Raw genomic sequence first — 27,151 nt, forward strand, 5'->3', positions numbered from 1 at the left:
AAGTGGAGCCCCGATAAGGTTTCAACAAGCTGCAATGGAAGACTGAGTGAATTCTCCCTAAAAGTCTAGGGAGTTTTAGTTCTACAGTGACCGGATTGATGATCCTTACTATGGGGAAAGGCCCCAAGAATTTTGGTCCCAATTTCTTGCTGGGCAATTTGAGGCGTAAATACATAGTTAACAAATAAACCTTTTCCCCAACTTGGAATGTTCTTTGGGGAGCCCTCTTTTTATCAGCCTGCTTTTTATAGGTTTCAAAAGTCTTTTTTAAAGCAGTTTTTGTCTTTCTCCAAACTTCTTCCCACCCTCTCACCCACTGGTCAAGTGTCTGGGAATCGGAGGGCACCTGAGGGTATTCAGGTAATGGACTGAACTCTTTTCCTGTGGCCACTCTGAAAGGCATGTAGCCGGTGCTGCTGTGCACAGAATTATTGTACGCCACCTCCGCAAAAGGGAGGAGATCAGTCCAGTTCGTCCGTTGGTAAGAAACGTAGCATCTAAAATATTGCTCCACCATTTTGTTAGCGGCTTCTGCGACCCCATTGGTGGCTGGATGAAAAGCAGATGATAAACCTTGAGATGATCCAATTAATGTAAGGAAACTTCTCCAAAACTTCGCTGTGAACTGCACCCCCCTGTCTGAAATTATTCGCTTAGGGGCTCCATGCAGCCGGTAGATATGTTTCAGGAACAATTTGGTCAGTCGTTGTAAAGTGGGAAGCTGGAAAAATACTGATTGTCCGACAGAGAATGTGGGTGAAAGGGAGGTTTTCCTGCTTACTAGACAACCCTTAAAATTAGAATGGCCAGACATCCTGTTCTCAACTTTGCACATGATATATTGCAAACTGTTTATCACATGGTGTATTGAAAACTGCTTGACACTTGAAATATTGCTAAAAGCATTCCTATGTTAAAAGAGGAACTATAGATTATAACCATGTCTAGTAACTTTCCTATGTTAGAATAAGGAACTATAGAATGTAACCATGTACGGAATATGTCTTGATCAGGAAATAACTGACGTATTACAGGTTATAAAAATGATCATCTACGCCCAGTCGGGTGTTCAGATTTTTTTTAGCTGTGTACAGCTCTCTGAACCTGCGCAATAAATTTCCCTTTCCTTAAAAGAGCTGACTCAAGTCTCTCACTTCTACAACATTTTCTGGTGCATTGGCCGGGAAACTTGAGTGAGGCGATGTTTCACTGAGGACGGCTTGACCCTTCAGACCTGCTGGAAAGCCATCTCTGAACAATTCTCCAGGCGCCATGGGGGTGTGTTTCCTCCAGGAGACAGCTTTGGCTTCTCAGCAGAGCCGACATGCTGAGGGCCAGTCCAAGAACCCTTTGGGAAAGGAAAGGAGGTCTGAACCAGCTCCTGGCCAGGACGAGTGTAACAACAAGGCAGGCGAGTATGTGTTTAAAGTAATTGTACCTATCTCACTTGAAGATAGAAGAGGGGACCTGATCACTCCCCTGGACTCGGGACGGCGATCCTAAAGAAGTCCGTGTCAGGCTGTGTGGGTGGTTAAGCCAGTGCACTCCCTACTAGTGACCGTTGGAACATCCGGCGCTGTAGGTCATTGGCAGTGTGTTAGGATGGGGGGGTGTAGTAGTGTTCCCAGCACATCACTGGAATGCATGTTAAAGGGATTTGATAAGTACTTTAATCATACCCAGTATAAGGTTCCCTATCCAAAGGTAACCAGGGATAGGCTGCAGTTTTTATGTGAGCATCAATGGCCTCACATGGATGTGGGATGGCCCCCGGCGGGAACTTTTAAGCTCCAAATCATTGATGATCTCACCTCTCTGATAGCAGCCAATGAAGAGAACTATCCTAACCAATTTCAGTATATAGATCAGTGGGGGGATGCAGTAGCAGGGCAGGCAGAAGATTTATTGGAATGCTGTGTGCCTGGGGATGCTGTGCCTGGGGATGGGCTGACTGCTTCTGCTGTGCCTGGGGACATGCAACCAGTTGTGAGGCAGAAACAAAGGGGGAGGCTGTCAGCCCCCAAGGAGGAAGGGGAATTGGAAGGTCTCTCTGTAAATGTGAGGGGAGAAGTAAGTAAAGAGGACGTGGCAGGATGTACAGCAATTGTTGAATACTTTGTTGACTCCTGAGGAAAGGGAGAAGTGGAAGACTGCTGTTAGGCAGTGCTTGAAAGATAGGTTGCCAGCTGTACGGGATACACAGCCAGAGTTGGAAACAAGGGCACCAGAGAAGGATCCAGAATGGAATGCACAGGATCCACCACAGATGAGATTGCTGAAGGAATATCAGAATTTAATAGTAGAGGCTCTTTGCAAGGCTGGAAAGCCTTCAGTGAATGTGTTAAAGCCGTCTTTTGTGATGCAGGAAGCAGATGAAAGTCTGGAGAGTTTCCTGCAGAGATTGATTGAGGCTTATGAGTTTTATACTCAGGGTGATCCAAGGAGTGCAGCTAATATGAGAATGTTGAATGAGAGGTTCATAGCACAGAGCTATGATGATATAAGGAAGCATTAGGGAAGAATGCTATAGAGTTGTTGGAAGTGGCAAGGAAAGTGTTTGTTGATAGGGATAAGGTGGAAAAGAGAGAGAGATGCGGCGTAAGAAGACAGAGTTGTTGGCTGTGGCATTGTAAGGAGGAAGGTCATTGGCAAAGAGAATGTCTTAGAAGGCAGATGAGAGGAAGAGGTTAGAGAGGAAGAATAGGTAGAAGATGTGGGGGTATTGAAGGTGGACCCACCACTAGGCTTCCCTTTAGGGCAGCGGTTCTCAACCTATGGGTCGCGACCCCATTTGGGGTCGATCGACCTCTTTTGTGGGGTCGCCAAACGCGGCGATCTGCCATTTTGTCCCCTCTGGGGGCGCGCTGCGCCTCCGGGGGGCGGCGGCGCACCTCCGGGGGCGCCACCGTGCATGCGCGTCGCGCGTGGGGGCGGCGGCGCGCCTCCGGGGGCGCCACCGCGCATGCACGCCATGCATGGGGGCGGCGCCGCACCTCTGGGGGTGGCACCGCGCATGCGCGCCGCGCATGGGGGCGGTGCCACGCATGCGTGCCGCGCGCGGGGCCCCTGCCCCCATGCGCGCCGCACATGGGGGGGCGCCGCGCATGCGCACCGCGTGCGGGGGGCTGCCCCCATGTGCGCCGTGCCGCGCATGCGCATAACATTTGTGTGACGGGGGTCGCCGTCACACAAACGTTGAGAACCGCTGCTTTAGGGGAAGGGGACAGAGAGGAACCCGAGGGTATAAAGGAGATTGGGATAGAGAGAGGGAAGTTGAAGGAATTGGATTGGCAGGGACCGGATGGATGGATTGAGCAAGGACATAGAGCTTTAGGCTGGGAAAGTAAACAAGCAGTGTTAGCTATTCCTGAACCCCTAAATAGGCGACAGTTAAGGGATTTTTAGGTTTGGCAGGATTTTGTTGAATATGGATACCAAATTATGCCTTATTAGCAGCACCTCTTTATTTGGCTACAAAAGGGGGTGATGGTGAGCCCTTTGAATGGGAGGGAAAATAAAGGAGGAAGTGAAGCAAGCCTGCACATCGGCACCAGCCTTGGCTTTGCCTGACTTAGAAAAGCCTTTCAACCTATATGTAGACACTAAAAGGAATATTGCATTGGGGGTGTTGACACAACAATTGGGGCAGTGGCAGCGCCGGTAGCATACTTATCTAAGCAATTGGATGGGGTGGCCACATTGTTTGAAGGTTCTTGCTGCTATAGCAGTCCTTTTACAGTATTGCAATAAATTGACCTTCTCATGTCCCATAAGTGTCCACACTCCTCATGCAATCCATTCTATTTTGGACATATAGTAAATATGCTTTTTTGACTTTACATACTCATGGTGCTGTGTACAAAGAGAGAGGATTTAGGGATTCTGCGGGCAAATACAAAAGCCAGCAAAGGTTTCAGTTATGCATTGTAAAGGGCCATCAGGGGGGAGTGTGGACTCTGGAAATGGTGCAGGAACTGAATAGGCAGGTGGAAAAACTTAGGAACTATGTTATTGAACAAACACCACCTAGATTAGTAACAAGATGTCATCCCTTTAAACCTGGGGATAAGGTGTGGGTGAAACATTGGAAACATAAACAACTGGAAGGGAGATGGAGAGGGCCTTATGAGGTGATAATGGCCTCTCCCTTAGCTATAAAGATTGCAGAATCTAAGTCCTGGATCCACTGGACCAGAGTCAAGGTGGCCGCAGAACCCCTGTGGACAGTGACCAGGGATCCAAAGGTTTCTACCAAGCTCACTCTTAAACATGTTTAATGTGTTTAATGAATGTTTTATTGTTTGTATAACAGATATTATAGTAGCACAAGTGTATCCTGCACATATATCTACGGCTGTTCGGCTGGAATTCAACCCCCTGCTAAGCCACTCCCGGAAGCTGGCTTTCTACACACGGGAGAAGAAAGGATGAAAGGATTATTTCTGCTTTTATATAGTACTAATGTTGCATGTAATAATGTTTGTCTTTCTAATTTAGGCCAATGGAGCAAGCCAGAAGAAGCTCCCTGTATTGTTCAGTCTTATGCTATAGGCACTGGCACTTGTGATGGTCACCCCCTATTGGTTTTTCACCAGAATGCTGGAATGGTATCTTGCCTCATCCTTGTCAATTTCCACTAGTGTTTGACAGAATAGTTAAAGAAACTTGCATCACTAGACAACCTGTCAACCCAGAAGCCTGTCAATATGCTGGATATATTCTTAGGAAAGGCATATGTGTTAGGGCTCCTTATAAGAAGCCTCCTCCTCCTGTCACATTGGAATGTGGGCCTCCTTTATCCTGGGGATGGAAGGGGACCTGCATTGTACATGTAATCCCAGTGGAATTTGGAGTTACTATCCAAAGACCCCAGAGGAAACGCCCAGAGAGAAAACGAAGTAAAAGGTCCCATCAGAATAAGGATATGCCCCATCCATTGGAGTCAAGGATGCAATATAATTTGTGGGTCCAATTGGCTAAAATAGCCAATACAACAGATTTTTGCCTTTCTGAAGCATATGACATGGAGAATCTGCTGTCCGCATGTTTAATACCAGTATGTGTCCCAGTCACAGTGGCCAAGGAGTTCAGTCACCATGTGTTTAAAGAACATATAGGCTATGAAACAATGTACAGCTGGGGTCACATTTCCAAGTTTCTACCAACCAATGCTCTAGCTTTACATACTCCTAACGTAGCCATTCCAGAAGACTTACAATGTGCACATGTCACAGGGTGTGAGCAGAATACACCTTCACCTCATTGCCTGAAAGTAAGCCAAGAAAGGCTAAATTGCACATCTTTCCAAACAGTGTCTTTTGGGTATGCAAACATATGGTTACCTAGAGGGTGGTTCTTCACTTGTAGAAAAGACTCTTTTAATTACATTCCTGCCAATCTAAGCACAACATATTGCTGTCTAAGTAGACTGACTACCTTCCTACCAGATAGATCACTTTTCACCTCCCCTAACACCACATGTTACAAAAGGGCAGAAGTTTTGAATGAGGATTGTGATTCCTCTCGTACTCTTCTGAACGCTGCTGAATACAATGCTTTGGCTGTCTCGTTGGTGGGAGTTCCTGCACTTGCTCTAAGGGCTCATGTCAATATAAATTCTGTGGCCTGCAACTTGGCTAAAACTATCAATGCCACTTCAATAGCCTTGTCTGCTATCGATCAGAAAATGATAGAATTACGTAAGGCAATTTTGCAAAATAGGGCAGCCATAGACTATCTTCTACTCCGCCAACACATGGGATGTGAGGCCTTTGAGGGGATGTGCTGTTTTAATCTATCAGATCAATCCCCAGTTATAAATAAGCAAATTAAAGTGCTCCATAAAATGGCATCAGAGCTGCAAATAGATTCCCTGGGAAATTGGTGGAGTAACTTATGGTCCTGGCTTCCAATGGGCCTTATTGGGAACATTATAAGAGCAGTAATCATCTTCATCGCTATTCTGATCAGTAGCTGTTTTCTTCTGCAATGTACCTTTTCGATGATGCACAATATAACACTACCTAAACGTCAAGTTATGGCCATGTGGGAATTCCAGAAACAAGAATATACATATATACATATATACATACATACATCAGACCCAAGTGTTACAGAATGAAACCTATCTGCAAAGATGAGATAAGTCTCATCAGGGGGGAATAAAGTGGGAAGCTGGAAAAATACTGATTGTCCGACAGAATGTGGGTGAAAGGGAGGTTTTCCTGCTTACTAGACAACCCTTAAAATTAGAATGGCCAGACATCCTGTTCTCAACTTTGCACATGATATATTGCAAACTGTTTATCACATGGTGTATTGAAAACTGCTTGACACTTGAAATATTGCTAAAAGCATTCCTATGTTAAAAGAGGAACTATAGATTATAACCATGTCTAGTAACTTTCCTATGTTAGAATAAGGAACTATAGAATGTAACCATGTATGGAATATGTCTTGATCAGGAAATAACTGACGTATTACAGGTTATAAAAATGATCATCTACGCCCAGTCGGGTATTCAGATTTTTTTTAGCTGTGTACAGCTCTCTGAACCTGCGCAATAAACTTCCCTTTCCTTGAAAGAGCTGACTCAAGTCTCTCACTTCTACCACAGTTGGGCAGATAGGAGTCCTTTGCAGGCGATGAAATGAGCCTGCTTCAAGAACAGGTCTATTACAGTCCAGATGACAGTATTTCCACTACTTTCAGGTAGGTCTACTATGAAGTCCTTAGCTATTTCTTCCCATGGTTGAGAAGGGTCTGCCACAGGTTGCAGTAACCCAGGGGTTTTCCCTGGGATTCTTTTCATTGTGGCACATACAGTACAACTTTTTACATAGTTTTCCACATCCCTTTTCAGTCCCGGTGGGTGAGGTGAAGGGTTTTCAAATATCCAAAGTGTCCAGCCTGTTTTACATCATGGCTGTGTTTGAGAGCATTAAGATGGAGGGCTTCTGGCAAATATAGTCTCTCCCCTTTGTAAGCCAAGTCACGGCACATTACAGAGGTTTGATTATCTTTGAACCATTGGTCGGTGAGGAGCTCTTGTTTTATTTTCTTTACTCCAGGGTCATCAGGATTGGGGACCCTGTGAGGTGTAAGTTGAGCGGCAGTTTGTGGATGGGGGATAATTGCCTTGTTAACCTCCTCCTGTTCGCTTTTGTATTGGGGTACCGGGATAGTGCATCAGCTAGGAAGTTCTTTCCTCCTGGTATGTACCTGTATGCACGTACTCCTGGGCAGGCCTGCCAGCTTGTTTTATTTTGTGGATTTGTTCTGCTGCTTTGAGGTCTATGGATAGGTCCTCAAATCTTTCTCTCAGTCCTAGGAGGAAAAGGTGGGGATCTCCCAGTTCGGGGGCTTGCTCACTATATAGATTGTTCAGCCATTCAGATGCTTCTCCCTCTAGGTTGGACACAATGACATCGACCATGGCACCTGGTTCCAGGTAGAGATAGGCCCAGCGATTCAAGTGAGAACGCACTTGGTTAAGGGAAAAAAACAGCTTCTCTGGGTCCCCATCAAAGGTTGCTCTGAAAGGTGGTGCAATTACAGGCTGTTGCTGCTGGCCCCACTATGGCCACTGGTGCAACGGTTGCTGGGCTCCCCACTGCTCTTGTGCCCCCCCAGTTGCTGTTGGCCCCATCTGGCTGCAGATTTATGCCCAGGGGTTGCATGTTTGGGGGCTGTGGCCAATCTCCTTGCTGTGGCTGTTCTCCCATCAGCTGCTGATCTCCTGGCTTCTATACCACCCCTAGGCATTGCAAGGCCTCTATTAGCCGTGGCAAGTTCAGAGGACATGGATGAGCCACCTGCTGGGGAACCCAATCTCCCCATTGCTACAGAGGACTCAGACTGGGATTCCCCCTCTCTTCAGGGCTGGAGTCCCTGGCAGGAACATCTGCAATGGAAGGGCTGTAGGCTTCTCTCTGTAGGAATTAATTTTTGGTTTTCATCTCTGAGTTTTGAAATCTTTCCAGTGACTCACTAACAACTTTGTTATCTCTCCGTTCTGCTTTTGAAGTCTTTGCTCTCAGCTGGGAAATCTGCCAGAATCCTTTCCCCTCCTGCTTGCCGGATGTCGCTCCCCCCCCCCCCCCGGGGGAAACTGTTGCAGCCAGAGGGCTGGCCTCAGGCAATTTTTCTTTCTCCATAATGAGATCTTCCCTGAATCTTTACCAGCTCCTCTCAAGCCTAGAGGCAGTGGATGGAGTTCGGGACCCCAGGTCATTTGAAAAGGATTGAGATCTTAGCATGTTGTTATGGTTCCGGCTAAAGAAATACTTCAAAGAACATCCAGGCATTGATTTCCCTAAAAGTCTTTTATTGATTCAAAATGTCGGCACAGGGGTCTGATGCTAAGATCTAAGTTCTTTTCCTCTGAGCAGTTAAATTATCAGCATGTTCCCTCCCTAAATTAGCTGTCATATATCACATTATCCAATTAGTGTGAAGGTCAAAGGTTTCCTTCCTCTTTCTTTCCCGGGCTTTACCCCCACCCTCTTCTGTTCTGTATTAACCCCCAAAATACCAGACAGTTCTGCATATTGTCAAAGCAAGAATATACAGTATTTGCAGCGTTGACACTGTCTTTAAGCAGCTTGTAGAAATGCAGTTCAAACAGTACTTATAATCCAAAGAAAAAAACAGATGGTTTCAAAATAGTTTATATCCTTTAGTTATAATCCACCCTGCAGAACAAAGAAAAAAGCAGCCCCGAGAAAGCCTTCTCTGTTCAGCTATAATCCACAGGACTGTGAAGGTCAGGAACATTAAACATCAAAGGGCTTAAACGTCAAACTATGTCTGGGCATCTAGCCAACTTATACCTTTCTAGAAAAATTACAGGTAATCCCCCAGATACAAATGTTTATTTAGCAATATTTCACAAAAACTAGGTTATTCAGAAAGGGTACTTACATTAAAAATTCAAAATTGCAATCAAAAATAGGCCTCTGTAGCCATGTGACGTGGATTCAATATCGGCTGCTTTGGTGGCCATTTTAACTCTGTGACTTGCCTGGGCTGGTTCGGGCCTATGAGAAGCCGGAAGTGTTTTTGTGTGTGTGCGTGTGCGTGTGCGTGCCTGGTGACATTGCCAAGCAAGATTTTTGCAGCTGGCAGGACCACTTGTTTTTGTTTTCCTGGAACTCCGTGTGCTGCTTGCTGGGCTTGAGGACTTGGCTTGTTGAGAGCTAGAATTACGTCTGTAAGTATTTTAAAATATTCTTTTTTGTTACTTTATAGTCCTGTACTGTACTGTTCCAAAATCATGGCATCTGGCCCTCTTAATTCCTGGCAAATAGATGGGGAAGAAATGGAGGTAGTGACAGATTTTATTTTTCTGGGCTCCAAGATCACCTCAGATGGGGACTGCAGCCAAGAAATTAAAAGACGCTTGCTCCTGGGGAGGAAAGCTATGGCAAATCTAGACAGCATACTAAAAAGCAGAGACATCACCCTGCCAACAAAAGTGCGTATAGTCCAGGCCATGGTTTTCCCAGTTGCAATGTATGGCTGTGAAAGTTGGACCATAAGAAAGGCTGAGCGCAAAAAATTGAGGCCTTTGAACTATGATGCTGGAGAAGACTCCTGCGAGTCCCTTGGACTGCAAGGCGTTCAAACCGGTCAGTCCTAGAAGAGATCAACCCCGACTGCTCTTTAGAAGGCCAGATCCTGAAGTTGAAACTCAAATATTTTGGCCACCTAATGAGAAGGAAGGACTCACTAGAGAAGAGCCTGATGCTGGGAAAGATTGAGGGCAATAGAAGAAGGGGACGACAGAGAATGAGATGGCTGGATGGAGTCACTGAAGCAGTAGATGTGAACTTAAATGGACTCCAGAAGATGGTGGAGGACAGGAAGACCTGGAGGAATGTTGTCCATGGGGTCGCGATGGGTCGGACACAACTTCGCAATTAACAACAACAACTGTACTGTTTGTAATTACTTTGGGAATTGCTCTGATTTTATTGTTTTGTAGGTACAGTATTTTGCAAGATTGATTGTTTGCATTTGCTTGAAACTTATAGCATGTGGCTGCTGCTGCTCCTTTTCCTAACATAGACCCACCAGAGTTTCTGCTAACACTTACTGGAAGGAAATTTCCCTCTCCCCCACCCCATTTTGGATTTTGGCTGGACAGGCTTGTCCTAATAAGGAGTAGGTTTTTTTTAAGGTTTTAAATTTAAATTGCCTCCAGAAGTTGTGGGTGTTTTCTCACTGGAGGCTTTTAAGAAGAGTCTGGATAGGCATTTATCAGAAATACAGTACTGTACTCTCTTATGAGAGCAGTGGGTTAGACTAGATGACCTCAAGGTCCCTTCCATCTCAGTTACTGTTGCAAGCCAACAGTTCTGTAAACTCCACCCCATCTCCCTCTGCATGCCTGGCTGGAGATTTCTGTAAACTGGAGACGCTTTACTTTATTGGCAGCTACAATCGTAGAGTTCTCCACCCTCCTCTGAAGAAGCTTGAGCTGCCTAGCCACAAATGGCTTTTTTTTTTAAAAAAAATCCTACTGCCTACTTGGGAGGCAGTTTACAAGTACTGTGGTTACTGAAACCAGAAACAGGTGATTTGCGGCTAGAAACAGCCTGCAGCAGCGGTGGAGAAAAGTCTCTCATTTCTTTCAGCCATCGGAGGAAATAATAAATCAAATCTTTGTTCATTTAATGATCTATTTGATTCAATTAATGGGTTTGATTTTAAAATGTTGTAATATTGAGTGTGATTCATTTGACGATTACGAGCCTAATGGGAATGCTCTATTAGGCTCGTACTTGGGGGACCACCTGTATAGATAAGTTCAGTAAATATTGTAGTGTAGTTCTTTGTTCTTGCCATTAGATGTTCTCAGATGCCCTCTTTTTAATTTTCCAATTAGTTTAAACAAAGTTTAGTCCAATAATCTCCAAAAATAGTATAAAATAATATATAAAAAGAAGAAAATAGTTAAAACTCCCCAAACTTTTCTTTTTTTCTATTTCTCTTTGTTATATTTATGTTGTAGACTTCTCTGTTTCCTCCAGATGCTTAAACCGCCGCCTTTTTCTGGAGGAAGGATAACTCTGGGAAATTGCTTTCAGATTTTTTTTTCCAAAAACAGGTTTTCACATTGTAGAGAAGAAAAGGAACATAGTCTCATCCCAGTCCAAACTGTTGCTATGCTTGTATTAATCCGCTTTTCCTCCCTACAGTCAGCAGCTTCCGAATGGCTACGTAAATGAGCCAGTCTTTCTCCTGCTATTCCAGAGGGCTCCTTGGATCAAGCAGGTTGGCTACTGCCTTCCTGCAATCTAAAAGGGTCCCCTCTTGGTCCGTCACCTCTACGGGGTGACTTTGGGTCTTTTTGGACCCACAGCAGGCTGAAACCGGGTGTGGGAAGCAGAGCTTCGATTCCGCCCACCTCGCTCTTTTTTCTATCTCAATGATCAATGATCAAACACTTTTTGAAACAGATTTCACTTTCAGTATGTGCCCAGAATGAAACCCATGAAGGTAATCAATAATATGGTGGTAAGGAATAAAAAGGATAATAAAATATTGGGCCTTAACCCAAAACACAATATCTTAAAGTATGATTAGTTGCTACTCGAGGCACCTGACCTCTATGGGATTTAATGATGCTTCAAAGTTGTCTAGCTGGAGTTGCTGCAGGGTTTATTACAACAGCCCCAAATTATTATGATCATGGCATTCGTTGGTTTTAGTTGCAGAAGACTGATCAACTGCACAGATCCAGAGACGGTTCTCAAACATGTGCTGGCCTCATGAAGATGTTCTCTTATTTGCAGGGGAAGTTGAGTAAGGTTTTTTTTTTTTCATGATAGTGTTCTGATGATGGACTTTCAAATGTATTCAGAGACATAGTGGTGGAGTAAATAACCCCTCTGTGACCCACAAGATTCTCCTTTTTAAAAAGATAGATTTCATGGACACGTGGTATGTCATGATTTTCAAATAAATTATGGCATAATATCATGCTAGGGACAGATTGGGTTACACAGTCTTTGATTAAAAAAAAATTCTTTCTCTGTTAATTAAATGGTGGTCAGAGGTGACCTAATTAATGTCAATTATTGTGATAATATCTTGTTGACAAAGTACAAACACTAATCATACACAGCATTAAAAGACATATTGCTATTCTTTTTCCATCAATGGAGGAAGGAAGAAAAGCACAAAACTTCAGATAAAAGGAAACAGTCAACTACGGATCAACTAGAGAACATCAAAGAAAAAGAACCAGCAGGACGATGATAGCGATGACGACATTTTTGTTTGTTTTGCTGCTTGCTCTGCTGATTCTCCTCTTCCTGAGACAACTCTGGTCCCGAAGACATTTGCCTCCCGGTCCTTTGGCTCTACCTCTCATTGGGACTTTGGGGGCTTATGGGATTTCATTTCAGGAAGATTATATCTCTAAGGTATTTCATTCTAAATAAGCAGTATTATGCAAAATAATTCTCGATGGTTTTCTTTGTACCATTATTGTAGAAAAATATATTAGCCTAGTAAAATATTCTTGCATGATGAGAAATTTAATTAATCAAATGATAGTGATGACACTTGAGGAGTTATTTTCCACATCATGCCAAAATATTCAAGCCATGACCTCCTCAATAAAATTTCACAGGGCAGGATGTGAAATAATGGGGTTGAATTTTTAGAAGGCAAATTCTAGTTCAAACTTACCAAGAAACCTTTAATAATTGGAATAAATTCTGCAAAGTGAGGGCGGTTTCCCCTTCACTCTGCTCAGATGAGATTCCACATTCCTCTGTTGAAGATGCTTCATTTTATATTCCTGCAGTGGATAATGGGTGGAATTTGATAGCCTAAATGCCCCCTTCTAATTCTGCAGTTCTACAATGATTTAAAAAGGTTTCTGGATCTGAATTTTGAATAGTAGCATCTGTTTTAGATAATGATTTATATGTAGGTAGTTGGTGAATGAAGCAACAGATTTTTGTGCAGTCACTTTATGTGCACAAATGTGATATGCACACAGTATAGTAAGACCTAGATATTGGTGCTTATAAAGTTTCATTGAGCTCTCTCTCCCCTTCTGGCATGTTATCCTGCACCAAAGGTTTTAGCAATGGAAGATACTTTAAAATTTAGTGTTTAGAAGTTCCTTTGAAGGAACTACTGTTGGTGGAATTATCATACTGTAGTAATATTCCTCCAATAAACACCATCATAATTACTAAATCAAGTTGAAACAACACTTTCTCAATAATAATTTCTATATTCTTCTTCTGTGTTCCACTATTTTATTTAAAAAAATCAGAAGTAAAAGAATCATCCAACTCAAGATGGAGGTTAAAGAACCATAACTTTCAAGAAGTAGTAGCAGATTCTTTTTAAGTGGCTGAATCCTGTAGAATTATTTGGTAATGCTAAAATAATACAGAAACATCAAGATCCTATCCTTGGAGGGAAATAACAAAAGGCTTTTACTTAAATCAATGGTATCTCCAAGCAACAGTAACAAGAGAGGAGAACAAAAATAGGGGGAAAACAGTTCATGAGCTGGGAATATCGTTGATGACTGTTTTCTAAGTGACACAAGTGCATTCTCAGAGACAAGTTTCAGGTAGAGAGAGAAAAAGCTCATTCCCTTTGTCTTCTTTGTCTGAGAGAAGCCAGGGAACACATTACTATATTAGTTATCTGAAAAGCAGCAATGTTGTAAGACACCCTGTAGTCTGAATGGATGTTGCCAGACTCTTTCTATTTGGGGATACTATAGTATCTGCATGAATCACCTATCTCAAGGATATTGATCAGTTGTTTTTTTTTATCAACTTACCCAAAGGTTTTTATGGAGATTGAATTGCTCTTGTGGCCAATCTTAATTCAGGTTGGAGTGCATCAGATGAAGAACAATATTTCAGCATGGCTGTTCTTTCATCAGTCCCAGGAAGATTCAGATCATTTGCAGGCTCACCAGGGAAATCACACTTAAGGATCCATCTGGAGTAAAAGATTTAAGAGTTGTATCCCAATGACTGAATTAGCCTAATGAACCTGTTCAGACTAGGTAGAATAGAATAGAGCTGGAAGGGACCTTGGGGGTCTTCTAGTCCAGCTCCCTCCCTGCTTAAGCAAGAGACCCTGTACCATTTCAGACAAGTGACTGTCTAATCTCTTCTTAAAAATCTTCAGTGATGGAGCACCCACAATTTCTGAAGGCCAGCTGTTCCAGTGGCTAACAACAACAACAACAACAATAATAAAGTTGGAAGGGACCTTGGAGATCATCTAGTCCAACTGCCTGCTCAGGCAGGAAACCCTATACCATTTCGGACAAATGGCTGTCCAGTGTCTTTTTGAAAACTTCCAGTGCTGGAGCGTTCACAACTTCTGGAGGCAGGTTGTTCCACTGATTAATTGTTCTGACTGTCAGGAAATTTCTCCTTAGTTCTAGGTTGCTTCTCTCTTTGGTTAGTTTCCATCCTTTGCTTCTTTTCCTGACAGGTGCTTTCCTCCAGGTGCTTTGGAGAATAGCTTGACTCCCTCTTCTTTGTGGCGAGATATTGGAAGACTGTTATCATGTCACTCCTCATCCTTCACTTCATTAAACTAGACATACCCAATTCCAGCAGCTGTTCCTTATATGTTTTAGCCTCCAGTCCCCTAATCATCTTCGTTGCTCTTCTCTGTTCTCTTTCTAGAGTCTCAGCATCTTTTTTACATTGTGGTGACCAAAACTGGATACAGTATTCCAAGTGTGGCCTTACCAAGGCATTGTAAAGTGGTATTAACACTTCACGTGATCTTGATTCTATCCCTCTGGGTTTTTTTTAATATACATTTTATTGTTTTTTTTTTAATTTTAGCATCAAAGTGCTCAGGAAAACACTGTGGTGAAAGGGTAATCAATCATAATAAAAAAGTATATATATACATATATATGTTTTCTGAGGTTTTTGCGGGTGTTTGTATGTAGGTCTTTGGTTGTTCGGGTTTTCTCCCGCGTAAAATTGGAAGTGTCTTGGCGACGTTTCGACGAAGTCCCATTCGTCATCTTCAGGCTGCTCGAAGCACGAAGCTGAAAACACCAGCCTGAAGATGACGAATGACTTGACTTCGTCGAAACGTCGCCAAGACACTTCCAATTTTACGCGGGAGAAAACCCGAACAACCAAAGACTTACATACATACATACATACATACATACATACATGTTAACAATTACACTAAAAATGTGATCCCTGGGTATATCCATATTTAAAACCAAACAAATAAATGTGAGCACCAGGAAGTGCTAAAAAATTTAATAAAATTTAGTAAAATGTCAATAAAATTACAATAAAACCAATAAAACGCCTAGCTTTCGTCAGCAACTGCTGCGTGGCGCTCCCAGGCAGGGAAAGTCCTCAACTTACAATCGGTTGGGTAGTCTTTGACTTAGGACTGATTGGGTAGTCCTCGACTTACGACCGGTTGGGTAGTCCTCAACTTACGACCGGTTGGGGGTTGCAGCATTAAAAAGGTTGAGAACCACTGCTCTATCACTTCTTTTCTATTAGTAAGGATTAGGTCCAATATAACTTTTCCTCTAGTTCCCTCCTCTACTTTTTGGATGACAACGTTGTCGGCTAGGTTAGTTAAGAATCTGTTTGATCTCCCACTCACTGCAGAGTTTGTCTCCCAGTTGATATCTGGATAGTTGAAGTCTCCCATTACTACTGTGGCAGTAATTTATTTCTTCTGATTGATTGGGTGGCTTGTAATATATACTGATGGCGATGTCACTTTTTTTCCCTTTTATATTGACCCATATACATTCTGGAGGGATTTTATCTTTGATCACGTGCATTTCTGCAGATATGTAGTGTTCTCTTACACATAGTCCAACTCCTCCTCCTCTTACTGTAGATATATTTCTTTTGAACAATTTGTACCCATCCATCAGTCCATTCCAGTCCATGGGTTTCATCCCACCAGGTTTCTGTAATGCCAATTATGTGATATCTGCCCTCATGCACTATTGCTTCTAGTTCAGCCTGTTTATTCTCCAAGCTTTGAGCATTTGTATATAAGCATTTAAGACCTTTTTGCCTGTCTGATGGTGTGTTTCCTGCATCTCCTGATTGTCACTGGAGTTTTTCTTTTTTGTCATCACTCCCTACCTCATTGTTTGATTTGTTTTCTTGGGATTTATGATGGTTTTGTGTTCTAGACATTCTAAAAATTGGTCACCCTTCCCCCTCAAGGTGAGAAATGAAACTTCTTTGGAGGACATATATGGGGTCCCCTTAACTAACTTGCTCAGACAGAATAAGCTTCTTGGATAAGCAGTCAAATGTTTTGAACCAACAAGAGAAGAAGTCCGTTTGCCAAGACTCAACTTCCAGAATTAAGAATTTAGGAAAGACCAGTGCTTTTTTTCTAAAAAAAAAAAAAAAAAAGTGCTGGAACTTGCACACGTCATATAACTTGCCTTGCCTATCTTACAAGGTTCCATCCAAAAGAGGTGCCGGAACTCCGTTCTGGGCATTCTATGAGAAAAAAAGCCCTGTGAAAACTGTAGGTGGCATATGAATTGTGAATAATTTACTTCATTTGATTATAACGTTGCTCAACATTGATTCACTTGGCAGCATGTAAAGCAATATGGAAATATATTGACCATTTGGGCTGGACCTCAACTTTTCATAGTGCTGTCTGGATTCAAAACTGTGAAAGAAGGAATGACCAGCTTCCCAGAAGAATTCTCTGACCGACTAGACAATCCTTTAATGACTGCTTTAGGGAAAGAGAGGGGTAAGTGCAAGTAGTGAGAAATTGTAGATAAAAAAGCATCACACTGTTATAATTTGTGGTAATATTATTCATAGCTTGGGGGAAGGCATAGTAAACAAAATGATTTATAGGCAAGAAAAATATTGCTTACTCTACTTTACATCAAATTAAAAAACTAAAACTAAGGAGAAATTTCCTGACAGTTAGAACAATTAACCAGTGGAGCAACCTGCCTCCAGAAGCGGTGAATGCTCCAACACTGGAGGTTTTTAAGAAGAGACTGGACAACCATTTGTCTGAAATGGCATAGGATTTCCTGCCTGAGCAGGGGGTTGGACTAGATGACCTCCAAGGTCCCTTCCAACTTTATTATGATTACGGTTACGGTTATGATTATTAGAATATTTTCCCTCAAGTGGGCATCAATAAATTTAATATAACCTGAGTTTTTCTACCTTTTGGATGATTTCCTTGTGATATTAATTAAGTCCAGGAAACAATCAACTTGCCATGTGGCAATGAAGCTAACAATCTAAGCTTTTGCAGTGTTTTCTCTGACACCCTGCATTCAAATATTTCATCCTGAAGATCAGCCATACACCGTCTAATGTCCAGAAGATTGTTTTGAGTCTTTTTTAAATACAAGGATGCTAGACATTTGTCAATTTCATAAGGACTATCAACAATTTCATACACTTCTTTAGACATTTCCTTAATTTGTTTATACATACTAAAACTATTACTTTGTTTGCTCAGTTATTTTGTACCCTTGGACCTTGCACTTATCTTTGAAATATATCATTCTCCAGTTCCTTAGTTTGAAGTTTTTTTAAAAAAATAAAAAAATGGTTGTTGTTTTTATAGTACATACTTTTCTTATAACGTTTTGTTCATTTATTTGGTATTCTCACCTCAAATCCAGAGAGATATTTGTCAACAGCTAGACCTGTTTTTTTTTAGCATTAAATGTTATCAGGAATCATTTATCACTGTCTGCTGATGCCCACAGGAATTATTCTTTCCAATGGCCACACCTGGAAACAGCAGCGATACATCGCCATCACTTCTCTGCGGAAGCTGGGCCTGGGGAAGAAAAGCGTTGAGCATCAAATAGAAGACGCAGCTCAGACACTGATAGAGGCCTTTAGACAAACAAAAGGTATTTAATTTAGGGTAATGACAATGGCTTAAACCCTTTGAGTCTGAAGAAATCTTTTTCATTCTGGAGTATTTCAAATAAAAACAGATGTATTTTATTTTTTTAAAAAAAATTGAAACAATTGGCAGTTCTCACTTCTCTTCATCTCCTTAGTAGTTCTGCTCTTTAAAAATTCATTATAAAACATCTTCATTTGCAGGACAGCCTTTTGACCCTTCAATTTCAGTAATAAATGCAGTTTGTAATGTCATATGTGCTTTAAGTTTTGGACATCAGTTTGCTCCTGAAGATGAAAACTTCCAGAACTTAATTCAAGCCCTTGAAAGTATTGTGAAATTGACTGGTAACTTTTTCTACTTGGTAAGTCATGTTTTCTATTAAAGAGACAAAGTTTCCCAAACCAGCTATATTTCCATACATAATTTCATGTAATCATGATTGGAATCCATGGAGAAAGCCTTGGAAACTATCTATTGTACTATTCTCCCCTGGTAGGTGTGCATGACCTTGGGTCAGTCTTGACTCCAGGTGAGAGCCTCAACAAGTCTTTGCAGTTTCCTTGTCAAGATTTTGGAAGTGGTTTGCCACTGACCACTTCCTACGGTTGAGAGAGAAGGATTGGTCCAGGGTCACCCAGTTGACTTAGTGCTTGTGTTGGGACTAGAATTCAGAGTCTATCAGTTTCTAGGCTGGTGCATTAACAACAACACTAAAGTGGTTCCTGCCTATGCAGGAATCCATCATTTCACTACCACCAGCAGATGGCTGTCCATCCCAGGTTTAAACAGCTCTAGCACTTCCTGGGTGAGTCCATCACTGAACAGGTCTTACCAATCTTTTGTGATACCTAACCAACATCTGCATCATTGTAACTTAAACCCATTGTTTCCACCTGGATAAGAATTTGGAAACAGCTTTTCTGGAGGACTTTTGAGGTCTGTCACAATGTGTGTTTGTCGTGTTTTTTTTTTTTGTTGTTGTTGTTGTTAAGTGCTATCTATTATGATGAGCTGCTGAGAGTATTTTTTAACTGTGGTTAAATAAATAAATAAATAAATAAATAACCTTTCCTCTTCTTTTTTATTAGATGTATAATGTGTTCCCACGATTAATGGGCTACCTCCCAGGCCCTCACAAGAAGGCCCTGGCTTCCGTGGATTTGATTGTCTCCTTTGCAAAGCAGGAAATAGAGAAACACAAGGAATTTCATGCTCTGCATGAGCCACAGGATTTCATTGATTACTATCTTCTTCAGATGGAGAAGGTATGGATTTATTGTGCTTCAATAAATGGGCAAGGAATTATTACATTCCTCACTATAAATAAACAAGAGGAGCTACTAGTTTTGTTTTCCTTGGAGGTATTTTTTTTTTCATTCAGCTCCCATTCTGAATTTAGCCCAACCTAAATTCTGGATGCTTCTAAGTCAGAGCTATATCGTACCTCTTCAGCATCATACCATTCCCCCTTTTTTCTAAAGAAATTTATTTCTTACATATATGTAGGGGTGTGGGTCTATACATATGTCGTATATAGTATGTTTAGGTGTGTGTCGTGTATGTGTTTCACATTGAGAGCAGGCAAATAAATTTCATTTTTCAATGTGTGCCGTTGTGCCCACAGTATTGTGCTCCAATTCTTCATGAAGTTGCACTAGTTCAGTAAAAGGTTATAATGTCTCAGAAGAATCTAGTATTCCATGTATTCCATAAATTGTCATAGCGTGGCACAGCAGCCACAAAAGTTTGTAGTTAAAGACATCACTTTTTGGCATAACTTTAAATTAGAATGCATGCAGGTAATCTTGCTTGTTAAGTTTTGTGATTCACTCTAGTAGGTACACACGAGTCACTATACTGAATATTTACCAAAGCAACCAATCATAAAATAAAAAGAAACACATTCAAGTTCTTCCAAAGCTAAAACTCTCTTCAATCTCAGTGTGAATGTATTATTTTGTTATTATTCCCATGCATTGATAGAACCACCTGGAAAATATTTATTCTCATGAGTTGCAACATGGAGGCATAAATAACCACACAAAAGTTGCATAGAATCCATTGCAATTTTCATTTTCCATTTTAAACATCAGAGCAAGAATGACCCCAACTCTACCTATAATAAAGACAACCTGGCTGTATGTATTTGTGATTTTTTCGGTGCTGGAACAGACACAACCTTTGCTACTTTGAAGTGGGCATTGCTTCTCTTGGCCAATCATCCCGACATCCAAGGTGGGACTAAGGATTACTCTCAGGTTTTAAAACACATTATTTGAAATACTGAATGATTGAACTGAATCTATGTTTCATAATATTTTTTCTAGAAAGATTCTCGACCCTATAAGCAGATGCATGAAGTTAGCAGGTTTAAAGGAAAGCCAAGAACACAGAGATTATTCTTTGAATCCTCAATAAAATAGAGAGAGGAAATTAAAAACTAGAAATCAGTACAAATCTGAAACATTTAACACACTTTAAATGCAGAAATTTACCAAAGTTCATCCTAATTTGCATATAGAAGACCAAATTATAGTAGGATAATGAATACAGAAAAAAAATTAAGAGGATGGGCATGAGGTGATGTACAAAGTGAAGCTCCCTGCATGAACAGAAGAGATGGGAGCATTGTGGGTGAAAAAGTGGTTGTACTGCAGCTCCAGATGAAACAGATTATCTGGACCCCTTTCAGTCAGTCTTCAGGTCTGGTTATGGGACAGAAATAACATTAGTTGTACTTGTAAATGAGCTCTGTGGGGAGCAGGATGGGGTTGGTGCATCCATCCTTGTGCCTCTTGACTCTCGGTGGTTTTTGATACCATCAACCATGGTTTTCTTAGGGCCTGCTGCAAGAATTGGAGCTGGGAGGCTCAGTGTTGTGCTGGTTCAGCTCTTTTCTTCAAGGCCAATTCTAATTGGTGGTGATAGAGGGCAAGAGGTCCAGCCCACAGCCACTCCTTTTTGGTGTGTTGCAGGGCTCCATACTCTCCACTCTTTTTTAACCTCTTCACGAAACCTCTGGGTGAGATCATCCAACACCATGGAATGAAGTATCATCCACTTCCCCATGATATTTAACTTTACATCTCCTTCCTTTGTGACCCAGGTGATGTGGGAGTAACTGTGAGAGGATCTAGGTGTCCTAGTGCACCACTACTTAAGTATGAGGCAGCAGTGTGCTGCAGCTCATAAAGCAATCAAGCAGTCCTAGAGCCTAATGCAAGATATTTCCAGAGTGGTTAGTTCAAGCATAGGTTGGTATGCATCTGCCTTCTTTTCCTAGTCGGGTGACCTTGAGGCAGCATCTCAACGAGATATTATGGTGGTGAGACCATACTTAGAATACTGCATCCAGTTCTAGTTACCATGATACAAAAAAGATGTTGCGGTCCTGGAAAATGAGCAGAGAAGAGCAACAACAATGATAAAGAGTCTGGAGGCTAAATTGTATGAGAAATGGTTGAGGGAGCTGGGTATGCTTAGCCTACTGAAGGGATGTATTGAGGGGACATGATAACTCTCGTCCAATATATGAAAGAGTCAACCATCCCAATATGCTAGTCAGCAAAAGAAACTCCACATCACTGGTGTCTGTTTGTATTACAAAGGGCTCATCTGGGTCAGGGTGTTTTAAGACTGGTTTGGTGGTGAAAAGACGTTTGAGTTTTTCAAATGCTGCTTGGCATTCTAGTGACCAATTTAGGTGTTGGCTGGGCCTGGGTGTCAATGGTCCGATAAGCAAACCCAACAAAAGAATTCCTCTAGGCAATTTAGTCCCAAAAGGTAGAAGTTTATTGGATACACCATCTTGGAACTGAAGAAGCAAAACCAGTTCTGATTTTTCCTGTGCGAAAGCTTGTTTAGTTAAACAATAGATTCCATTGCCCCCACCTCTTGGGTGTTCACATTGTCCAATAGTACAACTTCTTTTTGTTATGGAAGCAGTCCATTTCTCCATCAAGCACCTGCAATAATAACTTTGGCGGCTTGCAGGCTCTCACTATTCGTGAATGGCTTCTTGGTATCCCGTTTCCTCTCTTTGCTTTACCCATCCCCCCTTTTCTTTGGCAAGTTGATTAGCAATGGGACTAGCAGGCATTATAGTGATTCAATCTTGACAATGTAGAGCCGAGGTGGCGCAGCAGTTAGAGTGCAGCACTGCAGGCCACTTTAGCTGACTGTGTTCAGCAGGTCAGCGGTTCAGATCTCACCAGCTCAAGGTTGACTCAGCCTTCCATCCTTCCGTGGTAGGTAAAATGAGGACCCAGATTGTTGGGGGCAATGTAAATATATATATATATATATATATATATATATATATATATATATATATACATTGCTTACTGGTGTACACCGCTTAGAGAGTGCTTGCACTTAAAGCGGTATATAAGTCTCATAAATAAATAAATAAATGTAGAAGCTTAGCTAAGAGAGATCCAACCTCGAAGTAAGGAGAAATTTCCTGTCAGGGAGAACAATTAATCAGTGGAATGTCTTACCTCTGGAAGTTTTGGATGTTCCATCACTGAAGGTTTTGAATGGGATTATACAAGGTCCATGCCTTTAGGAGGAGTTGGGCTAGAAAAGTTCCAAAGTCCCTCCCAGACATATGATTCTATTAAATGATTACAATTAATTACCTAAATGTTATTCTAGGTCAGAGGTCTTCAAACCTGGCCTTTTTATGAACTTGTGGACTTCAATTCCCAGAATTTCCCAGCCAGGCATGCTGGCTGAGGATTTCTGAGAGTTGAAGTCCACAAGTTATAAAAGGGTCAAGTTTAGAGACCCCTGTTCTAGGTACTAAAGTTCTATTGAGGATTAAAATTTGGAAACAAATAAAGGAAACACAATACTGAAAATGAAGTTTCTATTTCCATCATTTTTTTTTCTAGAAAAAGTCCAGAAGGAGATTGAAGATGTGTTTGGCTTCTCAGGGTCAATTTCCTATCAGGATCGAAAGAAGCTGCCTTACACCAATGCTGTGATTCATGAAATGCAGCGTGTAAAATATGTCTTGCTTTTTGGGGTTCCCAGACAAAGCATAAAGGATGTGAAGATGAGGGGTTACCACATTCCTAAGGTGAGAAACATGGTCAGGCTGCATTCCCGTAATCCATTATGGAAGTAAAAGCAGAATATGGATTTGGGCAGAAGCTCTCTGTTTTAATGGAAGGGAGGGGAGAAAGGAAGCTAAGCTGCTGAGCAGACACTGCTCTCAGAATCTGCTTTGGAAATGAACAAATAGGGGTCCATAAAGGCAAGCTAAAAACTAATGTTTCATCAATATTGTTTGAACTGTTTTGCCCATTTCTTTATGAAACTGTTCTACTTAATCCTATCTTTTTTTTTTTTTACAGAGGACCGTTATTATCCCAGACCTGCGCTCTGTTCTTCTTGACCCTGAACAATGGGAAACACCTGAAGAATTCAACCCAAATCACTTTTTAGATAAGGATGGGAAGTTCATGGAACGAGAAGAGTTTCTGCCATTTGGAATAGGTACATCCATGATCCCAAAGCAATTTATAATTTATAGATAAGATAATCTTTATTGTCATTTTTTTTTACTGTGGGCACAACGGCACACATCAAAAATGAAATTTAGTTGCCTGCTCTCAAAGTGAAACACATACATGACAAACACCTAAACATACTATATATAACATATGTATAAACCCACACCCCTACATATACATAACAAATAAATATTAAATACTGTCCATCTTGAATATATAATGGAAGGAGGAAGCTTGAGAGTTCACAAGTTAATGCTGTTTGGAATGAAACTACGGCTGAATCTGGATGTTCTGCTGCGGATACCATGAAGCCCCCTCTTCCCAGAAGATAACAAGGAAAATAGGTCGTGAAGAGGATGTGTACTGTCCCAGATAATCTTACAGACCCTGCTCAAGCAGCGCTTCTGTGCTATATCCCGGATGGGAGGGAAGGAACTGCCAATGATCTTTTCAGCCATCCTCACCACTCTCTGCACCGCCTTCCAGTCTGAAGCAGTGATGCTTCCAAACCAGACTGTGATGCTGTATGACAGGATGCTCTCGATCGTCCCCCTGTAGAAAGTGGTAAGATAGGAGAAGGAAAATGTGCTTTTCTCATGCGACACAGAAAATGCAAGCGCTGCTGTGTCTGCTGTTGAGCGACCAAGCCAGCCTACTCGTTAGCTGCACACCCAAGAATTTGATGCTGGTAGCCATCTCCACAGGTGAACCATTAATGCACAGAGAAGTGTGGCTGTGTCTGCCTTTTCTGAAATCGACAATGATCTCTTTGGTTTTTTCAGTATTTAAAACTAGGCTGTTTTCCTTACACCAGTTCACCAACCCCTCAACATCCTTGCGGAAAGCTTCCACATTGTCATCATGAATAAGGCCCACTACTGTTGTATCATCTGCAAACTTCACAATATGGTTAGTGGCAAACCTAACACAATAGTCATGGGTCAACAGGGTGAACAGCAGCGAACTTAGGACACAGCCCTGAGGAGAACCTGTGCTCAAGAAAATGATATTATAGGTATTTGTTCCAACTTGCACATATTGGGGCCTATTGGTAAGAAAATCAAGAATCCAGTTGAACAAAGGGGTGTTTAAGCCTAAAAGGCCCAGTTTGTCTACAAGATGCTGGGAATGATTGTGTTAAATGCCGAACTGAAGTCGACAAATAACAAACACACATGAGTATTTTCTTCAGCCAACCGTTTATCAAACTGAAGAAACATTTAAGGAAACTGATTATCTTTTTCAAGTTGGGTGGTAGGGAGCATTAAACATGAAAGTCATGACCTACTGATGTTACTCTGCTCCCATGCTCTGTTCATTCAGCATCAGCAACCAAATTATATAGGAATACCTCAAAATCACCTTCTGGGTATAGAATAACAGAAGAACAGAGTTGGAGGCCCCCTCTGCTCAGGCAAAAAAACCTATAACATTTCAGACAAATGGTTGTCCAATCTCTTCTTTAAAACTTCCAGCGTTGGAGCACCCACAATTTCTGGAGGAAAGTTATTGCACTGTCTGGAAATTTCCCTTTTGTTCCAGATTGGTTGTGTCCTTGATGAGTTTCCATCCATTGCTCCTTGTCCAACATGAAGGACTGGAACCACTGTGTCCCCATAGCTAAAGTCCAAAGGAAGCACAGAAGAATACTTGGTCAATGAACTGAACTGGTTTCTGGCATAATTTATTTGCTGAGACAGCCAAAACAGATTCAGTAGCATAGATGGATAAATTCCATATTAAAATGGCCAGTTTCACTCAAATGGATTTGCAGCTGTCAGACCATTGATGTCTCAATACTTGTAGTACTTGAGAATGTAACTTGAAGATGACTTTGACGTGTAATGATAAATCAAGCAATGATTAAGCTCTGCTAGTAAAAAGGACTTACGAGATATGGTGAAACTGCATAGGAAGCCAGATGTAGTAAGCAAAGAACAACAAGAATAAATGTTTGGTCACTGAAAGGGAATTCCTACAGATTATGTCCATTTCACTTCCAGTAGTCTGATGCACCACAGAATAAGTTTGTAGACAGAAAGAGGAGAAAGTGACTTCCCTTTTGTAGGCCCATCTCTGGAAATACTTGCAAGATATTTCAAGGGGTGTATTGCTTTGCCTTTGAAATAGTATACCATCTACCACAACCTGAGTTAAAGTTATGCTATGAGTTAAAGTTATGCTCAGACATACTACATCAATATAGAAATCTTCTTGGGATGTTACAAATCTTTTCAGATTTCCTTGATGATCTGCTTATAAACTGGAGAACAGATTATGACCCTCTTCATGCATGCTTTGTTTCATCTACAGGTGTGCGTGCATGTGTGGGACAGCAGCTGGCAAGAATTGAGATCTTCATCTTTCTGACCAGCCTGTTGAGGGCCTTCAGCTTCCGGTTGCCTGAAGGAGTGAAAGAACTCAATGAAGCCCCTATTGTAAAAGTGACATTGCATCCACATCCTTACAAACTGTGTGCTATTCCCACAAAGGCTTAAACATAAGCAATATAAAAAGCATTAAAGTAACTATAGAATATTATTCAATATGATAATTGTTTCTTATATATGTATTCACTTAATATTGTGTTTTGCTTCTATTGACTCAACACTAAAACGTGTTCAATATATGGCTGGATTCACACATCATAGCTAACCTCGTCAACCAGAGACCAGGAGATTGTGAATAAAAAATGTGCTGTGTGCTTGTTAAGTTTTTTCTTTTCTTTTTCCTTTGGGTGCCAATACAACATAATACTTCCCATTAAGTCTTAGTATCCTTTTTCATTTTTAATAAATTCCTCTGTGGACTTCATGTTCTCCAGCCAGAGCAAACTTCATAGATGTCCCCAAATAATACCATGCTTGAAGGTATAAAAATTTGCTGACAGAATTAACAGAATAAGAAAAAGGGCGTGCTACACATCTAGATCCCAGTGCAGAACATTTTTCATCCCATTCTTAGGGCTGAACTTGGACTAAATCGAATATCTGCTTCTGTTTGTTCTGAGGAATGTTTCCTGTGACAGTTGAACCCGTTAAGCATATCACCATCCTCTGCTATCATTTCTGTATAATAAAACAGATTTTCTAACAGCAGGTTTCACTCCAAAATTACTTTACTTTGCTCCATTCTCTATTAGTGAGTTTCTTCTCCTTTAATTATAATACAGTGGTACCTCAGTACTCGTTGTTAATTAGTTCTAGGACAGTGGTTCTCAACCTGTGGGTCGGGACCCCATTTGGGGTCAAATGACCATTTCACGGGGGTCGCCAAACCATGCTGTCCACCATTTTTTTCCCTTTTCCCTAGCTGTCCTACTCCCTCTTATTGGTGGCCACACCCACTTGGGGGTCACCATAACATGGGGAACTGTATTATGGGGTCACGGCATTAGAAAGGTTGAGAATCACTGTTCTAGGAGGTGCAATCAGTACCAAAATTGATGAATACCAATGAAATTTTTCCCATAAGGAATAATGTAGTGAGTCACAAGGCAGTGGACACCAACAAGTTCTAGCTTCTGCATTGAGTACCAAACAAACAATGACTACCAGGACAAAATTATTGCATCAAAATGCATTGAGTACCAAATTTGATGAGTTTCCAAGCAGTTGAGTACCAAGGTATTTAGTTCTTTCTGGTTCCCATTAGTATCCAATCTTTGAAGTCTCACTTTATCATGTTGCTCCTAATCAACTGCCTTTTTATGGAAA

The 27,151-nt window shown here is 41.5% G+C and overlaps 1 protein-coding gene across 4 annotated transcripts; it reads left to right on the forward strand.

The window, feature by feature from the left end:
- The first annotated feature begins 9,083 nt into the window (after window positions 1-9,083).
- LOC120306752 (cytochrome P450 2J2-like) lies at window positions 9,084-26,147 on the forward strand. 4 transcript variants are annotated; one of them, XM_039340533.1, is made up of 10 exons: window positions 9,084-9,211; window positions 12,171-12,431; window positions 16,617-16,779; window positions 17,768-17,917; window positions 18,117-18,277; window positions 19,005-19,181; window positions 20,010-20,151; window positions 22,812-22,999; window positions 23,277-23,418; window positions 25,749-26,147. In XM_039340533.1, exons 2-10 carry the CDS (start codon window positions 12,261-12,263, stop codon window positions 25,931-25,933), a joined length of 1,479 nt encoding a protein of 492 aa, XP_039196467.1. In that variant the 5' UTR covers window positions 9,084-9,211; window positions 12,171-12,260; the 3' UTR covers window positions 25,934-26,147. The 4 variants fall into 4 exon arrangements, with proteins under 4 accessions (XP_039196467.1, XP_039196468.1, XP_039196470.1 ...); XM_039340534.1 differs by having other exon boundaries at window positions 9,092-9,211; window positions 12,175-12,431; XM_039340536.1 differs by lacking the exon at window positions 12,171-12,431 and having other exon boundaries at window positions 9,092-9,211.
- The last annotated feature ends 1,004 nt before the right edge of the window (window positions 26,148-27,151 follow it).

The sequence above is a fragment of the Crotalus tigris genome, unplaced genomic scaffold (genome assembly GCF_016545835.1).
Source record: "Crotalus tigris isolate CLP2741 ecotype Arizona unplaced genomic scaffold, ASM1654583v1 scf7180000017752.986373038:1224578, whole genome shotgun sequence".
Classification (NCBI taxonomy): Eukaryota; Metazoa; Chordata; class Lepidosauria; order Squamata; family Viperidae; genus Crotalus; species Crotalus tigris.

Bases quoted from the DNA above. Each gene is read 5' to 3' on its own strand.
- LOC120306752 (XM_039340533.1), top strand. From the start codon at position 12,261: ATGATAGCGATGACGACATTTTTGTTTGTTTTGCTGCTTGCTCTGCTG. The intron at 12,432-16,616 runs GTATTTCATTCT...TTCACTTGGCAG, and splicing joins AGGAAGATTATATCTCTAAG to CATGTAAAGCAATATGGAAA. The intron at 23,000-23,276 runs GTGAGAAACATG...TTTTTTTTACAG, and splicing joins GGGGTTACCACATTCCTAAG to AGGACCGTTATTATCCCAGA.